The following is a 20,480-nucleotide window of genomic DNA, read 5'->3' on the forward strand; positions in this document are numbered from 1 at the left end:
TGCAGTCTGTGCCTCCGTTCTGATGTCTCATGTCTCAGGATTTCAGGAATTATTTTTTGGCCTGTGCTCTGGGTCCCCAGACATCTTTTTCCTTGACTACTTTTGGGACAGTGGTGTGAGTCCCATGCTATTTCCTCCTTTTTTCTTTTCCTCACGTCTTTATTTCTTCACTGTCCACTTCTACTCCCTCTCCTGGACCCAGCCCTGGGCCTCTCATTTTACAGTGTTGGTCGCAGGAAACAGGAATACTCTCACACCATTTACGTTGGCAGAAGGTTGCCGCGGACTCCCAGGAATGCAGGGAGCAAGCGCAGCTGTCTGCTGGGAGTGCCAGCGGAGGTGCTCCCACCTGGGCTGTGTCCGCCTAGGACAGTGGACTGTCCGTCCTTCCCCTGGCGGCTGGAGAGGCGAGCACGTGTCTGCCTTCTCAGCATGGGTGGAGGTCAGAATGGGTGGCCTACCTCCGCACACCTCTTACTCCTTCACTTCTGATTTCTCCACAGGAGTCACTAGGTCACCCTGACTGGAAGTCAGCTGTCTGTCGTCACTGAAGCAGCGGCTCCTGAGTGTGAAGAAAAGGTAAAAACTCCCCATCCCTGGGGAGATGGCAAACCTGCCTCCCTGCTGCCTGGCCTCTTCTCGCTCCTCGAAGACCTTCCTCAAACGTCTGCCCAGAGGCTGGTTTAGAATTGGGGTTGCACAGGAGGCGGCCTGGGGCGAGTGAGGTTTTAATGTCACTGTGGTTGTGCCTGGCAGACCTCACCCTTGTCCATGGGAGCCTCTAGGCGGCTTAGTGGACAGTTGCAGTAACTGTCTCCCTGCCCAAACACTTTACTTTAAACCAGCCAGTAGGTGCCATTTCTCAGTTTCTGTACCTGCAATTATTCCAGAGAAGGCCTTGGCTTATCCTGTCTTTGCTGTCCTCGGGTAGACAAGGGCCAGCCCTTCCGTGGTGATCACAGCACTCTTGGGGGCTAGAGTGCCTTCCCACTTCAGGTAATTCTACACACAGCATGCAGTTTCCTTCTCCCAGCGGTCTTGGAGGACAAACAGGCATATGGTAGCCTTTCATTCCAAGTCAGCAAACAAGCTCAGAAGTTCAGAGCTTGCTCCGAGGGCACCAGACAATGTGGATGTAGTCTGTTTTCTCCCTCCCTGTAGCATCTTAGTCTGCTCTCTGGAAACCATGGCAAGCTGCTTGTGTCAAGAAACCTGGAGCCCCACCCTTCCCAGCCTCAGGTGCCTTTCCGGGAATGTTGCTCTTCTGTTAACCCTGTGATTCTTCATCACCAGCCTGAGCTTTCCTCCACAGCCAATGTCCTCTCCCTGATACCTTCCTATCAGCCTTGAAAGTGCCCTCTCCCACTTAGGGCTTATTTAAATGCTGGGAGTATAGATGTTCTGTATGAATGCTGCATAGTCATACTTCATAAGTCAACTGGAAGTCAGTGTCCAATCAACTTGATCCTGCTGCATTTGACAGTGTTTTCGTTTTCCTTTTTTAAATAATTGCAAATGGTTCTGTCAATCAGGGTGGCACTGCACACCGAATTGCCATGTGGAATTGTTTAGTTAGATGCAATTTCTAAAAAAAGAAAAGAATCAACTTTTAATTAGAAAGCAGATTGTCAACTGACATTTGATTTGTCCTTTGATGAGGAAGTTGGAAAGCAGATGCCGCAGTGCGAGGCCAGGTTGTGGTCCAGAAGGACCATGAGAGCAGGATGCAGTTTCAATGAACCATTGTTTCCTGAAATAGGCTGACCTTTCCGGTTTTTGTTGGAAGGCTTTCCTCTGTATGTGATACCAGTTGCCCGTGGGACTGAACAGGAGTCCTCTAAACAGGACCGTGCTGGCAGGGTGTAAGTTGCAGGGCCCATGACCAAGACCAGCACTCTCGTTACTAGGAGTACTTGAGTTGAGAAATCAGCAGACCTCCCATGATGCTGTATCTGAATAGTGAATGTATCAGGCTGTACACTTCCAGTTGTGGCATAAAGCAAATTTTAAAAAGGTTTTATTGTATGTTTCCATCATATATTGTACTGTTACATAGAGGCATTTTCATGCAAGTATTGTACTTTGAGTATATAACCACCCCACTCCACCCCACCCCCCATGTCTCTCTACTGTCCCCTTCTACCCATTAGTCCCTTTCTTCCCATGGACAGTTTTACTTCATGTCATACACACACACACACACACACACACACACACACACACACACATATATATATCACCTTACATATCTCCATGAAATAAATAATCTAGGAAGCGCAAATGAGAGAAAACTGAAATTTGTCTTTCTGAGACTGACTTAATTTGCTTAATGTGATTATCTTTGGCGGCAATCATTTTCTTGCATAATTTTGTCCTTTATGGCTGAAAAAAATTCCAGATAAACCAAATTCTCTTCTTGTTAGCTAGCTAAGGGTTTTTGTTTTCTTAACTTTCAAGCTCGGGTGCCTGTGATGCTGGGGCTGTAACAGAGGCAGCCTGTGCACCTCCTGGGTGAACTTGGTCTCACTGGTTGCACTCCATCTTGAGTTGGCATGGTGGCAGGGACACTCAGTCACTGTGAGAGGAGAGGATGACAGGAAGGGGTCGGCAATGAGACCACCTCCAGGTGCCCATCATTCCCCATGACTCCTCTGTGCTCCATAGCTTTTTCTGTTTCTTGTTCAACAGTTAGCAAACGTGGGTATGGCAAGGGCACCTCGAACTCAGTGTGGTCATGTTTTAGCTCTTTGCAGATCTCTGCTCTCCCCTCCATCTCATCCAGATGTGTAGTAGTTGACTTGCTTTGCCTTTCAAGCCAAGAAAGACTTGGGGAGTCATCTGGTCGTGGTCACCTTTTCTCCTTCAAATCCTGAAGGTCTCAGTGCTTCTCTCAAAGTAAGTCTCAACCTCATCTACACCTTCCCATATCCAAACCAGCTTCCTGTCTCCTAGCTGCCTGCCAAGGCCTGTCAGCTGGCTTCCTGGCACCCCTCTGTCTCTGTTCCAATCCTCCCTTTGTGCTGAGAAGTAGCTTTAACAGTACTGAACTTGGATGGAGCCTGTAGACTTGAGAGGACTGTGTGGGCTGAAGATTGCAATGACTCTGATTTTCCAAATGCAATAAAGTATTTGTCAGGCTTTCAAAGGTGTAAGTAGGATGGCTGTTGTGTTATGGGACATGGAACAGGGGGTGATTTGTTCCCAGGAACCCCGGAATTTCAATTCCTAGAACTCAGAGGTGAATCATTATTTCATTTGGAACCTTGATAAGTTCACATCCGATACATAGTGAAAAGACATTTTAACACTTCCTTCCCTCCAGAGTGGTCCTGTCTTCTAAATATTCTTGGCATAGGAATGTTGAGCAGCGTTGTAACTCAGGAACTCATGACTACGTCTCGGCTTGTGGCAGAAAAGACCAGCGTCCTGCAGGGGAGGAAGAGGATTCGAGCTGGCCGTACAACCCTCCTGTTCAACACTCTTCCCTGCAGCTTTGCTGTTCTTATCTGACCTTGAACTTTCTCTGGTGGGTGTTTACGTCTACCAGCACATCTCTTGCTCTAACACCTCATCCTCCCAGGCTTCCTGGTCAAGGCAAGGAACAGGAATAGTGAAATTACAGCTGGAGTTTTGGTGCAGTGTGGCCTCTAAGGAACACAGCTGCTCTGTGATCTTAAATTTGAACTATGACTGATGAATCATAGCAAAAAAATGACCGTGAGTTGCCTCACAGGAGATCCACAGGTGCCGCGGGCTATGGTTGAGTGTATGTCAGAGATGGGCCTTTCCTCACCTTTACAGCAGAAAGTAATATGGTCTTTATGGTGGGTCTTACGGGGAATTGCCAACCACTTCAGACAGTAGGAGGTCCATAGGGCTGTCCTGATGGCAAAGTAGGTTGTTGGGGACATGTTGGGGTGGGGCATGGACTCCAGCATGTGGGTAGGAGCTAGATCATGGAGGACCTTACTTGGGGACAGGGTTAAACAAGGAGTTGGGCTCGTTTAATTCTGTAGCTAGAGGAATGTTGTTATAGAATTTGCGCTAGGGAGTTCTGGGTCAGATTTCTCTTTGGAATGACTGCCTTCTTAAAATCCCCCCACCCTGCCCCCAAAGGCAGAGGCCTTATTCCCATCCTGTGCCATTTAATCCATTGTTTTTTTTAAGAAGTATTTATTGTATTGTGTGTATGTGTTTGGGGTGGAGGTGTACTGTGGCATGTGTGCAGATCAGAGAACAGCGTGACGGAGTCAGTTCTCTTCCACTGGGTGGTTCTTAGGGGTCGAAGCAGGTTGTAAGGCTTGGCGGAAGGCGCCTTTACCTGTTGAACTGTCTCTCCAGCCCTTTTCATCTGTTCTTGTGGGCGTGAGACTCAGAATTCTGGACTCCCCTTTGTGGGGCCCAACTCCAGTTTAGTGACTTAACGGTGGAGATGCTGTGCCGCTGGAATGCAGTGGCCCGGTGAGTGCCCTGCTGGAGGATGGGAGAGCTCCTGCACTCCGCACTGCTCGCCAGGGAGGGCCCTGCAGCAGCGCCTGGACGGTCTGGCTTCCAGTTTCCTCAGGTCTTGGAAACAGCACTCTAATGGTGCCGTGTCAGCAAAATCCTGAATTTGTAACAGTTTCTAGCTGCTGGGAATCTACATGTCTAATGATCAGTTACTGCTCACTTGGCTTTCTTGTTATTAGTCTTACAGGTTGGTTTTTAACCCTGCATATCGAGTAATGCATATTTATGCCAGAAATATTTTTGTGCTGAAAAAGTTTCCAATGTCTACACTTTCAAGCAGGCATGAGGTTTAGATGAGTCATCTGTGCCCCTCGACTGAAGATGTTCACATCTCCATATCTGCTGCTACAGTGATTCTGAAGCTTGCCATATGTTTTGGTTGGTCAGGGGAAGTGAGGGGATGGGCAGGTATAGCACTCTTTACCCTGCCCGTGTGGGCAGTGGTATTAGATAAGGTTAGGCATGTTTTCATACCGAGAGCTTTGAGAGTAGAGAGAAAACAGAGGTTACACAACGGTTCCGCAACCTTCGGGAACAAAGATCAGCCTGAATTCAAGGCTGTGGGGACAGAGAAGAGAAGGGGACATGCAAAGCAGTATGGGGAGGGCAGAGCCGGAGGAAGAGAACTTCTGTGTCGCAGGAAGGGGGGGCAGGGTATTCCATGCTTTGGGCTCCAGCTGTGGTAACAAGAGGAGTAGGCTGACACCAGTCAGATGGGACAGCTTGAAGTACCAATGTTCTCCCACTCCGTGCACACAGGTATGTGACTGTGGATGAGCTGTGTTCCAGGGCCAGATCAGCACCATGTGGCACCGGCAGTGGGAGTCACAGGGGCTGATTGGTTGAGTGCTAAGATGGCCCTATGCTCCATTGAGATCCTGACATTTGGGAGTTGAGTGGCTGGAGGCAGGTCAGATAGGCACTGAAAGTCAGTGAGGATTGCAGCTTTACCTCATCTGGGGTGCAGTGACTCCAGAGTCCAGGTTTAGTATGTGGGAGGCTGATGAGCCCCTCATGAGCAGGTCAGAAGCAGTGAGTGGGGTGGCAGTGGCAGGGCCGGCGACCGTACAGCTCTCCCTGACTGAGGCTGTTGGAATGTTCTTATTGATAGTGACTCCACAGAGGTCTGAGTGGACAGAGGCCGTGGCCAGCCTGGAATACGGGGACGTCTGAGATGAACCCACCTTCGGTGCTCAGAAGCCTTTTGTTCTGTGTGGTTTCCTCATGCCACCTCCTCACCCACCCTCGACGTCCACTGTAGAAAGTCAGCATGAAGTTCAACCCTAAAGATGGTGTCTCAGTTCAAGACCAAATAGATATCAACTTGTTACTGACAGATGAACTTTAGTAGCTCAAGGTTATTGCCTGATGGTGCATTTTCCTTCTCCCACCCCAAGACCCACTCTAGGAAACCCTGTGAACACACACTACTGCCACTGTGGACACACACTATTTGGTAAACATTTATAGCACCCAGTTCACTGCCTGCCTTTTGCAGAATATTTTAACTTTTTCAGGAGTCTGGGCCTACAGTGAAGCCAGATAATAGGCCTCAAGATGTTACCACTCAGCTTTCACAGTCTTTTGAACCCACCTATCCAGTCCTGCTGCTTTCCGGGCCACTGCTCACTTCAGCTCCTCTGCCCTGGCTTCTGTGGCCATCTTTCTGAACCTGACACATTTCAGACTACCCCTGCCTCAGGTCCCTTACCTCCTGTTTCTTCCTGACACCTTGTTCCCCTCCTTTTCTCCTCCTCTGTAATCAGAGAGTCAGTCCTACATCACTGCACTAGCCTGCTCCTGCTCCTCCTGTGCTCATGGCTTGTTCCTCTCTCACTCACAGCACACAGTTATTTATTATTGTCTTCCTCAATTAGAACTGGAGTTCCAAGAGACCGGGTCCCAACACTAGGATCAGACATGTTGCATACCAAGGCTGCTTTGTATTTGGTGAACAGTGACTGTTTCCTAGACCTGTCAGGCAGACATCCCAGTCACCACAGTTAATCAGCACCAGGCATGAGGGATGTTGCTGGGGAAGCATCCAGACAGTGGATAGAGTTTATGAGTGAATCTGTACATGTGGGTCCCAGCACAATGGTGCATGACAAATATCTGTTGAATAAATGAAGTGTGATGTGACTTCTTCTCTGTCTTCAACTTCAGGTCCAGCCCTGCAGGTGGATTGAGCCCCAGTTTCTTTAGAGAGGAAGGCCCACATACAGAGTTTTGGGGATAGGCAGTTTCTATTCTTTTTTGAAAAATGCAGGAAGCCCCTCACTCTTTGATGTATCTACCATCAGCTGGGCTCTGTAATTTACTTACTATACTTTAGCTTAGAGATGGATTTTCCATTTTAAAGGTTCAATAGACACTGATGCTTGCATTTGATTATTGATGAAGTCTGTGCCTGTAAGAACATGAGGGCTGTGTTCATGTCTAGGAAGGATGGTGGAGTGTGCCCAGATCTGGCCATAGAAATGCAGGGATTGGCTGGCAGGTTCTGATCAAATTACATTGTTCTTATCTGGGGTACACCATAGTGCATCTGCCATGGGTGATGTGCCCAGCCCTCTTGAGTACCATGTTTTGATCTGGGGGAAATGACATATAAAGAATTATTAAACATGGGGATAGTTTCTGGATGAGAATTTAACAAGCTTATTAGTAAAGAAGAGGCTATGGAACCAGACTGCTCAGGTTTGACACTGATCCACTACCTACTTGTGTTCTGGGGCTTGGGCCAATTCTAGAACCTTTAAATTGGTTTTTTGTCTCTGGGATGAGGGCCTGGTGCCCAGGAAGAGCTGGAGGCCTGAGGATGTTGTTAGGGGTCAGTGAGAGCCACAGATGGCTGCATCATGCTGCGTGACACTTTACACAAACAAGGCTAATGTTACAGATGACTCCTTGACATCTGAAGATAATAGAGCACACAAAATGAAGTTCTGTTATTTGGCTGACTGTGCTCCAAACCTGGCTCCAAACTGTGCTCCAAACAGGATGATCACTCTGTTCTATTTCAGATGGAGAAATTAGAGAAACATTGTCTTAAACTGCATGCAGCTAACTGGTCTGCACCTCTTCATGGATTCTCCCCGGATCCTTGGTTCTAAGCTGCTGTAGAGTTGAGCTGTCGCTAGCCAGGGAGGAGTCGGTCTTCCTCAGCATGCCTGCTGTCTCAAAGTGTCTAACTGAGCAGTGGGTGGAGCTGAGGGTGTCATTAAAGAATGGCAGTGTGGAAGAGCTGGTCACACTCCTGGGCACCTTCACACACGTGACGTCCTTTCTGGCTCCGAGGAGCTTGTTTATCAGGTAGAGATTGCTCCAGGGTAGAGGAGACAGCAGCAACTGTGGTGGCCATCTCTTTGACCCAACTGTAGAATTCCTCTGCAGCCTGCTGTTCATCCTCTGCTTCCTGAGGCCTCGGCTAGAGATGGAGAGCTCCCTGCCCCAAAGGCAGTCCAGCCTAGCTCCCTGTTCTTCCGGGGCCCCAGCTTTGACATTCAGCTCACCCTTCATCAGTACACAGAGCTTTGGATCATAGAAGGTGTGTATGAGACAGACCTGTGCTCATGAGGTCCCCTTCAATATCCAGACACCTCTGAGCCAAGATTATTTTTTTCCTGGGCAGGAGAGGCATGCAATTGGAAGTTAGTCTGGGGAATGGGACAATAACTCAAGCTGAAAAGGGAGGACTGTGACTTAGTGGGAATGGTAGCATTGAGAATCTATTCTAGCTGGTAGCAGCTGGCTCACCTTGTCTGGAGATGTATGGCCTGTAACCAGCTGAGTCCTGTGCCGCAGCAGTCACCTCAGCCCTCTAGCAATTCCATGCCCTACCTGAACAGGTGTTTTGTGACTTTTCCCCACTTCCTCTCCCTGCCTGCTGGGCTGGTTGTTTTCTTCCCATATTATTTTTCATGCACAGTTGCTTTATCAGTACGCCCTGTCATGATGAGAGCTGATTGGTGGATGCTTGCATTGTACTCAATATGCAGCAGGTAGTGTTCGCACACTTAGCTCTCCAGGTGCAACTGATCACCCCATTTTTTCAGGTGAGAAGCTTGGGGCATAGAGAGATCAAGTGACCTGCTTATAGCTACAGACCAACAAATGGCAAAACCAGGGCTGTGCCCAGAGTCCTCACTGAGTAATTGCCTGCTGAGGGTTTTGTGAAGGGCTGCATGTTCCCTCCTCCTTCCTGCTTGCCCTGCCCTCACCACAACTGCTCGTAGGCTCTGATGACCTGCCTGTGGCCGCATCAAGTGGGCAGTCCCTCTCCCCCAAACGCCTTCTTCAGTTGACTTCCAGGATACACTAATCTTACCCAGTTTTTCCTGATCCTCTTTTATCTCTTACTGGTTCCTTTAAACTCCCCAAGATCCAAGAGTTGGTTGACAGCAGGGCTTGATTCCCAGACCCTGTTTTGGCCTACTCATGAGCTTTCTGTAACCACAGTTCATCTCCCATTATCTTCTCAATCCAGACCAGCTTCTTGAACTGAAAGCTTCTTGAACTGAAGGCTGGCCCTGTCCAGCTACCTCCTCAGAGTTTTGGTGTGGTCTAACAGGATCTCAGAGTTGACTCACACGTCCAGGTTCCTATTTCTTTGCATCCACACACCTCCTGTGTTTTCCCTACTGAGGTCTGTTGCTCAGACTAGTCTTTGGTCAATTTCTGTCTTTCATGCACTTTCCCAATCTGTTGGCCTCTCCAAGTGCACCAAGCGTGTGACCACATCTGCCCTTCCCCTAGACCAAGTCACCGTCCCATGCATGAAGGATCCATTAGTTTCATAGCTGAGCCCCTGGCTTCATTCTTAGCCTCTGGAGAAGTTTTCCAGAGTTCTTATGAAATGTTAGCAGACGGCTCATGGGGCCTCATCTTGCCTTGACCTGCTCCCACTTTCTGATATTTCAGCTTGATACTTTCTTGCCCTCTGCAGCCTGGTTGGCCTCTGTGTCATGCTAAGGTGTGCCAGACATGCCCACCAGAGGGACCGACTCTGCTCTGCTGCCCACGTGGAAGGTCATCCCAGAAATCTTGACAGGCCATTCCTTACCTTCTTCCAGGCTCTATTCTTCCGAATCCCTCCGCTACCATTTACTGGAAAGTTAGCAGCTTCCTGGAAGCTGGTTGTCTGGTCTTGTCACATTCCCTGTGAATGAAGTCTGTTTCTCTACCTAGGGCAGCCTTTCTGCCTGTGTGGTTCATAGCTGGCTCCTTGCCATTGTCCCAATGTATAGTACAACTCAAGAAATATTTGAATGACAGGTATTTTTATCCCTGATTTACAATGAAGTAATTGAAGGTCTAAGAGGCTTAGTGGTCAGGCAGGGTCACCGTCCCTAGAATTACTGGGATAGGGCTGAGACCCTGCCATGCCCTTAATTGCTCTGTGTATGCTGTCTTTTCTTGTTGAAAGTGCCACACAGAGTGCCTGTGGGGATGAGAGGAATAATGCATGGGAAAGCACTTTGCAAACCCCAGTTACTAAGAAATACTACTTACGTAAGTTATTGAGAACCATAGATTTTCATGCTGGTTCTGTTCAGCAGCCCCCAGGTTCTGTTGTGCTCTGGGATTTGCTTTTAGGCATGACTGGTCCTGGTGTTGTCAAATTTTATGTTTCCTTGATCTTTCTGCCCTCACTGTGAGGTGTGCTTCTGTCTGTAGTTCTGACACACAGAACACACACACACACACACACACACACACACACACACACACACACTCCAGTCTGGGTGTGCTTGGCAGACCTCTGGCCTGTTAGCAGTAGGGGACAGAGGAGCGGGCACCTGCATGACTGTCATTGTTCTTGTGTATGTTCCCAGGAAAGCACTTCTGTCAGCAGCAGGTGCTGGTGGGGGGAGGGAGGGTCTGGTGCCCCATCTTTCTCAGTCTCCCTAGTAGCCTGCCGGTCTCTCACCCCTACTCTGTGGCAGAGTGGAGTGAAGCTGTCACAGTAGGAGAAAAAGGCTGCCCTAGTCTTAGGCAGCTCCATAAACGACCTTCTTTGGTGCAAGAGACCTACACTAAGAACAGGCCAGCCATCTGCCCCGGGCCTGGTTACTGGACTCTCCATGTGTTGAGTGGTCAGACATAATTGCCATAGTCCCCAGCATCTTAACATAGACCCCAGGCCAGGTCAAGCTGGGCTTGGTGGGCACAACTCCAACTCTTGGCTGTCTCCATGCTGTTGGGCCCTGTCAGTGTAGTGATGGGCAGAGAAAGCGGCACTGACCCTCAGGGGTTTGGAGCTGCCCAGCCCTCGTGCTCATTCTCCTGGGATGCGGCCCAGCTTTTTACCTGGCACAACTGTGCAGCCTGGATACCAACGTGAAAAGCTGGGGCTTGCAATGCGTTAAGTGACTTATCTTTAGAAACTGAAGTTTGCAAAGAGCTTTCTGGTGCATTGTTCTAGACATCAGGGCAAGCCTGCCTTGAGATGGCCTCTGTCAGTAGCAAGTAAGACAGCCCGCAGGTCTCACGCTCTTCCTGTGGCCTCAGATTTGAAATCTGATGAACAGGAAATGTGGTCCATGGTCTTACGGAGATGATGCTTCTGGCCATTTTGGGGCAGCTACATGGAGCAGCACCTGAGCCGTAAGAGCTAGGTTGGAAACACAGCTGTGCCTGTTTGGGACCTGGGGCTTGCAGCTCCTAGCCTCAGTTTCTCTGTCTGCATGGTACAGTTGCATGTTTGTGGAGTGCTAATATGGGAGGGCGTGCCTGGGAAACAGTACCTACTGTTCTCAGTTGGTGGTTTGGTGGCCCCACGGATAACAAAGAGGGTTGGCTGCCTTGAATAGGTTCTGAGTTCAAATCCTCAGTCAGTTGCGGCTCATTAAATATTTCATACATGTTTATTGTGGGTGTTCACTGGACTTGGCATTGTGCTTGTTCCCTCGTTGTCCTGATCTGATTTCTTTCATCATGTAACACAGTGGAAGTGGCAGTCCTGTGGGGTTGTGGTAATTATGAGAAAGTGCTTGTAAGTGGTGCCTAGTTCCTTCCTGCAGCTCTTCCCGTTCTGATAGTTCTCTGAAGAGCTGCGTCACTTCAGCCTTGATCCTCCATCCAGCACATGTCTGCTAAGCGCCTGTTACACCCAGGGCTTCCTGACAGCCCAGGGGGTTAACACTGCCACCAAGATTCATTTGTAGTCCCGGAGAAGTCCAGGGTGAGTGACAGAGGTCCGGCCAGTTAGACAGTGGCCGCCAGCTTGTACTGTTATAAAGGCATAAACTGAGTCCTGAGGGTTCACAGACAAGCAGCCATTTCTTCTGCCTAGAGAGTGTTGGGAAGGTTATGAGCAAAAGCTGACCAAGGGTGTGGGGGGGCCTGTAGCAGTTGACAGTGTCTAGAAGAGGTGCTCAAGGGAAGTACTGAATTAATTGTGAGCATAGGTGTTCTAGTGTGTCGGCAGCCATGGGTGCTCAAGGGAAGCACTGAATTAATTGTGAGCATAGGTGCTGTAGTGTGTCGGCAGCCATGAGTGTTCAAGCGAAGTACTGAATTAATTGTGAGTATAGGTACCCCAGTGTGTCAGCAGCCGTGGGTGCTCAAGGGAAGCACTGAATTAATTGTGAGTATAGGTACCCCAGTGTGTCGGCAGCCATGGGTGTTCAGGGGAAGTACTGAATTAATTGTGAGTATAGGTACCCCAGTGTGTTGGCAGCCATGGGTGTTCAGGGGAAGTACTGAATTAATTGTGAGTATAGGTACCCCAGTGTGTCGGCAGCCATGGGTGTTCAGGGGAAGTACTGAATTAATTGTGAGTATAGGTACCCCAGTGTGTTGGCAGCCATGGGTGTTCAGGGGAAGTACTGAATTAATTGTGAGTATAGGTACCCCAGTGTGTTGGCAGCCATGGGTGTTCAAGGGAAGTACTGAATTAATTGTGAGCACAGGTGTTCTAGTGTGTTGGCAGCCGTGGGTGTTCAAGGGAAGTACTGAATTAATTGTGAGTATAGGTACCCCAGTGTGTCGGCAGCCATGGGTGTTCAGGGGAAGTACTGAATTAATTGTGAGTATAGGTACCCCAGTGTGTCGGCAGCCATGGGTGTTCAGGGGAAGTACTGAATTAATTGTGAGTATAGGTACCCCAGTGTGTTGGCAGCCATGGGTGTTCAAGGGAAGTACTGAATTAATTGTGAGCACAGGTGTTCTAGTGTGTTGGCAGCCGTGGGTGTTCAAGGGAAGTACTGAATTAATTGTGAGCACAGGTGTTCTAGTGTGTCGGCAGCCGTGGGTGCTCAGGGGAAGCACTGAATTAATTGTGAGCACAAGTGCTGTAGTGTGCTGGCGGCCGTGGGTCACGCTGCTATGAGGAGGCCGGGGAGAGCCAATGGCACTGGGCTGTGAAAGCCCTGGGGAGCTGTCACTGTTGTGGATGAAACCCCTGTCACTGACACTTCCAGGGGGGCAGAGCATGGGACTCCTTATAGCACCTTTCAGGCACAGCAGTGTCTGTGACAAGTGTTGTACAAGCTACCGAGGGAATTAAATGTTCCTGGGAGCCAATTTAAGAAAGAAAACAGGTGATGTTAACTTTATCTAAGCCTGAGTATCCAAAATGTTATCATTTCAACATGAAATTACATTCCTTATTTTGGCACTAATCTACTAAAATATGGTCTGTGTTAAGCAGCAGAGCTCATTTTGGAGATCTGCCACATTTAAGATTTTATAAACCATGTGTGTGTGCCTCTGTATGGTATGTGCAGATGTGTACATGTCTGTGGAGGCCAGAAGAGAGCATCAGATTCCCTGGAGGAGGAGTTGCAGGCAGTTGGAGCTGCCCTGTGTGGGTGCTGTAAACGGAACTGGGGTTCTTTGCAGGAGCATTGCTCACTCTTAACTATGGAGCTTTCCCTCCAGTCCCTCGGCAGCGTTTTAAATGCTCAGGCTTCAGTATTAGGCAGAGTGGGTTTAGTAGGTCTGGGATGGAGGGAGTTGGAGTAACCTTTGTTCTCCAGAGCCTGCTCTTGACAGCAGGAACTAGCCTTTGAACACATCTGCCCAGCAGCTGATGTCGAAGGGGGAAAGAAAACATTGAGGATTCTGTCTCCCATAGGTTATGTGGTGAATTAAAAAAAAAAAGGCCGGGCGGTGGTGGCGCACGCCTTTAATCCCAGCACTCGGGAGGCAGAGCCAGGCGGATCTCTGTGAGTTCGAGGCCAGCCTGGTCTACAAAGCGAGTTCCAGGAAAGGCGCAAAGCTACACAGAGAAACCCTGTCTCGAAAAACCAAAAAAAAAAACAAAACAAAACAAAAAATAAAACAAAAAGAACAAATCAGTGATCTGTTCTTCCCTGTCAGCTTCAAGAACAGGATAGCCCCTCTGGGTAGTAAGCTTCCCCCAGCCTCAGGGACAGGATAGCCCCTCTGGGTAGTAAGCTTCCCCCAGCCTCAGGGACAGGACAGCCCCTCTGGGTAGTAAGCTTCCCCCAGCCTCAGGCACAGGACGGCCCCTCTGGGTAGTAAGCTTCCCCCAGCCTCAGGGACAGGACAGCCTCTCTGGGTAGTAAGCTTTCATGTGCTGCGCACTGGGCGCTGCTTTGGCCCATTGGGTACACTGGGCACTCTGGTAGTAGTTATATTATGTGTGTGTATATATATGTATTTATCCATCAGTGTGCACACGTGTGAGAGACTGCATAGTTATAATCAGAGAAGAATCGTGACCATAGCAGTTCCTCATCTCCCCCATAAACCCCTACCTCCAGTCTCTTCCCACTGGCCACTTAGAAGGTCCCAGGGTTGGCCAGTTGCCGTGGGCTTCTATTGGTGGGAGTGGGACATAGCCTATGAAGTCCCATTAGAATCTGGTAGAACTCAGTGTTTGTGATGTTTCCGTTTCCTTGGTTAGGGGAGCTAGAGGCTGTGGGGTAACCAACTGGTAACATCAGCTTCTGTCTTACTGGGTACATCAGGTATGTGCATTGTGATCCCCAAACTGGAAAGAAAGTTGACTAAAGAATGTAGCTGCATGTGTGTAGAGAATCCTATTGGAGAAGCAGTTAGTAAGAGCATGGGTTGAGGACAGGCCTGAACTGCTGCTGGGGGAAGCCTCCTGAAATGGCAAGCTTAGCCTCTTTTTACTTCTCCACAAGGGGCTGGTGAGTCCATCTCTTTAGAAGTGGCTCTAAAGAGAGCTGAGGACAGGAAGGTGTGTAGAGAATGCCCAGAGAGTGGTGGCTGTGCATTATAGTCAAACCTTGTGGGTTGGCAGTGGGTTGTGCTAGTCCCTCATTGGGTAAGCTGGGGCTCTGGGGGAATATTTAAATCGGGCCGTTATTCCATGTTCAGTGCAGAGAACATCAGAACCAGATCAGGGTGCAAGGCATTTATCACCACAGAACAGATACCAGTAACCTCAGGTCCTCCCAGAGGTGAAGGCTGCCTCTCTGCTCCTGACCCCACCGTATTCTGCTCCTGCTGGTGTCACAGGGGACACTGAGTAGCTTCTGTAGGTCTGTCTTCTGTGTGCCTCAGGGGAAGGGCTACTTGTTTCATAGGCAGAAGCTTGTCCAACCACAGTAGCTTCTCATGCTTCTCAGAGTTCAGAACTGCAGGCCAGCTGGCTCAGCATCTTTATGAAGAAAACTATCCATTTCAAAAGTCTTGCCATGTCTGCAAGGTACAGCCTTGGCCCAGGAGAACACCTGATTCAGTCACTCTGGCTAGCACTCGGGCTCCTCAGTACGCTCAAAGAACAGGAAGTGGATGGTTAGAATGCCAATCATGTGGACCATTTTTTCATGTTTCCTATTTTTCTTTTTAGTATAATTATTTCAAGCCTCCTTTCCTTAGACCTACCTCCTAACTGCAGCTAACTTTTCCAGTTTACTTCAAAAATAAAACAATCAAAACCCTCCAGGAGCCTTGCTTCTTTCCAGTGCAGTCTTAACCCTCCTGTGTCCCCTCCAGGCAGGCAGAACCATCTTTCCTGTCTACTCCAGTGTGGACCCACCTTCCTGTCTCCTCCAGTGTGGACCCACCCTCCTGTCTCCTCCAGTGTGGACCCACCCTCCTGTCTCCTCCAGTGTGGACCCACCCTCCTGCCTCCTCCAGTGTGGACCCACCTTCCTGTCTCCTCCAGTGTGGACCCACCCTCCTGTCTCCTCCAGTGTGGATCCACCCTCCTGTCTCCTCCAGTGTGGATCCACCCTCCTGTCTCCTCCAGTGTGGATCCACCCTCCTGTCTCCTCCAGTGTGGATCCACCCTCCTGTCTCCTCCAGTGTGGACCCACCCTCTTGTGTTCCCTCCAGTGTGGACCCACCCTCCTGTGTTCCCTCCAGTGTGGACCCACCTTCCTGTCTCCTCCAGTGTGGACCCACCCTCCTGTCTCCTCCAGTGTGGACCCACCCTCCTGTGTTCCCTCCAGTGTGGACCCACCCTCCTGTGTTCCCTCCAGTGTGGACCCACCCTCCTGTCTCCTCCAGGGTGTCTTGTCCAGTGTAATCCTTACCCTCCTGTGACTCCTCCTGTGTAGACCTGGCCCTCCTGTGTTCCCAGGGCAGACCCTTGATCCTGTTTCTCTTCATCAGCTCTTCCCTGTGCTCTTTACTCTGCTTTTTCCTCTCCCCTTGCAAGTGTGTTCTCACTTCTGCTGCTTCCCATACCTGTCTTTAGCAAGAGGATTCTCTTCCATTCTGCTAGACCCCCAAACACCCTCAGGTTACCCTCATTGTTAAAATAAAATCAGAAAACCTTTTTTGGCCACACAGTCTTCTAGCAGAACTTCAAGCCAGCTGTCTGCACTTTGCTTTTCAAAACGTTTGCCATCTCTCTTTACAGATTGGAAGACTATGAAAGTGTTCATACTAACATGGACATCAGCTATGCATTGAATATGTTTAACCAATTTTTTTTCATGGCAAAATCTTCTCAGGGAAGGAATCAGCATGCTCCGAAATATGATACTAATGATACATTCCGAAATATGATACTAATTAGACAAGTAAGAAAAAGTTTGGGACATCAGCAGCCACATGCAACTGTTGGTCTCAACCTATCTCATGCCCACTGAAATCCTCCACAGCAGACACAGTGCAGTGACTAGTGGGTGCAGCTTGTATTTGTCTCAGTGGTCTTCTCAACAGTGACCTTGGCTTTCCTGAGCCCTGCGATGAGCATTCTCTTCCATTTCTTTTTCTCTTCTCGATATCTACTGACCCGCAGCTTCCAGGGTGCAGGTGTGTGAGCAAGGATCAGTCCTAGGTCCTCTTCTCTGTCTGCTGTGCTGTACTGACCTCCTCTAGTCCCACTGAAGATCTGTGGGCAGACCCAGCTCCAGACTCTCAGGTATCTCGTGGATGCTTCCACAGAAGCACCCAGTGGGCATCCTTACACATGGGCAGGTGTGAACAGAGCTGTAATATCTTCCTAGGATCTGTTCTTCCAAGGACTGGGCCTTCCTCTGGTCACTTCTCTCATGATAGTGTCAGTAGCCAGCTGGTGGTCCACCCAGTGTCTCCAGACCATGGGGTCCTCCTCATTGTCTCTGCCAGGTCTTCACTGGCCACATCTAATCTGCCAATAAGGCCTAGCCATTGGACTTCTGGCAAGCAAATGCAGCCTCTTTCTCGTGTTGACTGCCCCACATCCAAGAATCCACTGTTAGGATCCTGCTCTCACATAATATATCCTGATTATAGTTTCCCCTCCATCTACTCCTCCCATCCAGATCCACCCATTTTCTATCTTTCATTAGAAATAAACAGGCTTCTGAGAGCTGATTGTAATATAATATCAAAAACTAACACATCAGAATAAGACAAAACAAACAAACAAAAAGATGCAAAGAAACAGATATAGATGCAGAAAAATACTCGTTTGCACACTCAGGAACCCATAAAACACTAAACTGAAAGCCGTAATATACACACAAAGGACCTCGTTTGCACACTCAGGAATCCCATAAAACACTAAACTGAAAGCCGTAATATACACACAAAGGACCTCGATTGCACACTCAGGAATCCATAAAATACTAAACTGAAAGCCGTAATATACACACAAAGGACCTCGTTTGCACACTCAGGAATCCATAAAAACACTAAACTGAAAGCCGTAATATACACACAAAGGACCTCATTTGCACACTCAGGAATCCCATAAAAAACTAAACTGAAAGCCGTCATATACACACAAAGGACCTCGTTTGCACACTCAGGAACCCATAAAAACACTAAGCTGAAAGCCGTAATATATACACAAAGGACCTGTAGGGTTAAGAAGAGAGAAAAATATATACATAAAAAAGTGAAAAAAATTAAAGCCCTAGATACAACATTAAGAGACAAGAAACAAAGATGCCATTGAATTTGTTTTCTGCTGGCCATCTACTGCTGGCATGCAGCCTACACGCTTAAGAGTAGTTTGTCTCTCCAGTGAGATTCCCTTGAAGAAAGCTAACTTCATTTTAAAGGGATTATCAATTTTAGATAACTTCTGGGTTAGGGATGAGGGCATGTATTCACTTTTCCTTTCAGCTCTAGGACCCCAATCTGGTATGGTGGGTATTGAGCTGCGCACGTACAGAATCCTAACACCCACCACCCACTAGAACATTCCCCTTTTGCTTCCCCTGGGACACATTGCTCACAGTGCCTCCCTATGAGTGCTGAGTTATTTTATTTTGCCAACTTGCCACAATTAAGGTCAATCAGTCTCTTCAGGCAGTTCAGCTCCTCTGGGTCACCTCAGAAGTCCTTACTGCTTATAGCGCCTTGGGATGGGGCAACCTTGTGCGTCTGGTCGGTTTGGGGACTTCCTGACCAAGTCTTCATGAATCTCCCGTAGAACTTCCTGAGTCTTAAGGAGCTTCCCTGTAGTTGGAGTTTTCTTCAGTCCTGCCTGGCCCACGGTCTCTCTCACCCGCCAGTCCCACAGCCGCTTAGACCCAACCAAGTAAACACACAGAGACTTATATTGTTTACAAACTGTATGGCCGTGGCAGGCTCCTTGCTATCTAGTTCTTATATCTTAAATTAACCCATATTTATTAGTCTATAAGTTGCCACGTAGCTCGTGGCTTACGGGTACCTTACATCTCACTTTTCATGGCGGCAGCTGGCAGCGTCTCTCTGACTCAGCCTTCCACTTCCCAGAATTCTTCTCTCTCCTTGTCCCACCTATACTTCCTGCCTGGCTACTGGCCAATCAGTGTTTTATTTATTAACCAATCAGAGCAACATATTTAATATACAGACCATCCCACAGCACTTCCCTCCAGGGGGGATGTTTGCTACACAAAAGGAGTCAGAGCAAGAACAGGGTGTCTTCATCTGCTGCTCTCTTCCTGCCTTGAGCCAGTGTCCCTCACCAAACCAGCAGCTTACTGTTTGACTACCTGCCTGTCTCTTTTCCCCAGTGCTGGGGTTACGGCATGTGCAGCCATTCCCGGCCTAACGTGGGGTACTGGGACCTGAACACAAGTCCTCACGTATGTGGTGTTACCACTCACTCCCTGAGCCATCTCCCCGGATCTAAGATTTCCTTTATTTCCTTTGTTCCGTTCCTTCCTGATCACAGTTGTTCTCCTTACAGCGGTCCCTGCCTGGACAGAGGATTGCAGCCCGCCCTCTAGACCTCTCTGGACGTATCTTCCCAGCATCCTCTAGCAAAGATGCGTCAGCTCAAGGGGAAGCCAAAGAAGGAGACGTCCAAGGACAAGAAGGAGCGCAAGCAGGCCATGCAGGAGGCCCGGCAGCAGATCACCACAGTGGTGCTGCCCACCGTGGCTGTGGTGGTGCTCCTGATCGTAGTGTTTGTGTACGTGGCCACGCGCCCGGCCGTCACCGAGTGAGCGCTCCGTTCCGGCTCTCCTCAAGAGATGTCTACAGTGCCGAGCTCCAAGCAGGAGTGCCCTGTCTTCTCCGGTCTTGGACTTGACTAAAATTTCTCTACTTGTTTGGGGGAGGGAATAGGGAACATTTTATCAGTGAATGTGCCATACACCTGATGGTCCACTTCATGTGCCTTTCAGACTTCAAAGCAGAGCGTGTGTGTGTGTGTGTGTGTGTGTGTGTGTGTGTGTGTGTGTGTGTGTCTTTTCCCCCCTGAAATCGATGCATAGCTGACCTGGGGAGTGGAGGACTCTCTGGGTGAGGCTGTTGGAATCAGCACCACCCTCCCTCCCATTCCTGCAACATGCTTTCCTGCTCCCATTCACAACTACAGGGGACAGCATTTCTTCTCTGTGCTTGATGGGATTTGAAATATGTTGACTCAAAGTGAAATATTTATTTTTTGAATAAAGGAGATAATAGTCTTAAACTGGGTATTTATCTGGTTTTTGGGTCCCTTGCTCAGACCTTGTCTCTTTCCCCTTGCCTGGGGCTGTTTCCACCTCCCCCTTCACTTGCTGCTATTCTACACTGGCAGGAAAGTGATGTATTTGACTGGGTCTTTGTAAGGCTGAGAAGGAAGTCTAGAGAGGGGCAAAGTGAGTGCTAACTGACCTCTTTTAGCAAAGTGAGTTCTCATTGGCACATGACCACACACACACTCTCCATCTGCTTAGCATTTCCTGCTGGATGCTATATTTGCAAATGGCAACACACCCTAATTCCTAGTGGTAAAAGGTCAGGCTAGCTTTTGTTCTTAGCTGATGGATGCTGGCTCTTGGCATTCCAACTGAGTTTTAAATGCAAATTGGCTGAGCCTCATTTTATTCCAGCAGCGGGCTTCCCAGGTCCTGGTGCCTGATGGAGCTGCCTCTTTGGAAGTCAGATCCCTGGTAACTGTTCCACGGGTGTCTCTTGGCGCTGTCACTGCTGATTACAGAGAGATTTGCAAGGAGGGAAGGGCTTCCCTACTCTCAGTGGCTAATGCCGTGCCGACAGTACAGATGTTACTGGATATTTGGAGACTATTGGAGGGAGCCTTTCTGGGAGAGAAAATGAAAGACTCCAGCTGAAATCTGGAGATGCTGATGTGGGTGAGTGGCTTGATG

General features: G+C 48.9%; 1 protein-coding gene across 2 annotated transcripts; it reads left to right on the forward strand.

The window, feature by feature from the left end:
* The first annotated feature begins 484 nt into the window (after positions 1-484).
* Positions 485-19,801, forward strand: Smco4 (single-pass membrane protein with coiled-coil domains 4). Of its 2 annotated transcripts, none has more exons than XM_059267352.1 (2): positions 485-579; positions 19,073-19,801. In XM_059267352.1, exon 2 carries the CDS (start codon positions 19,152-19,154, stop codon positions 19,329-19,331), a length of 180 nt encoding a protein of 59 aa, XP_059123335.1. In that variant the 5' UTR covers positions 485-579; positions 19,073-19,151; the 3' UTR covers positions 19,332-19,801. The 2 variants fall into 2 exon arrangements, with proteins under 2 accessions (XP_059123335.1, XP_059123334.1); XM_059267351.1 differs by lacking the exon at positions 485-579 and adding an exon at positions 14,343-14,450.
* Positions 19,802-20,480: the final 679 nt, after the last annotated feature.

Source organism: Peromyscus eremicus, chromosome 7, assembly GCF_949786415.1.
Source record: "Peromyscus eremicus chromosome 7, PerEre_H2_v1, whole genome shotgun sequence".
In the NCBI taxonomy this organism is placed as follows: domain Eukaryota; kingdom Metazoa; phylum Chordata; class Mammalia; order Rodentia; family Cricetidae; genus Peromyscus; species Peromyscus eremicus.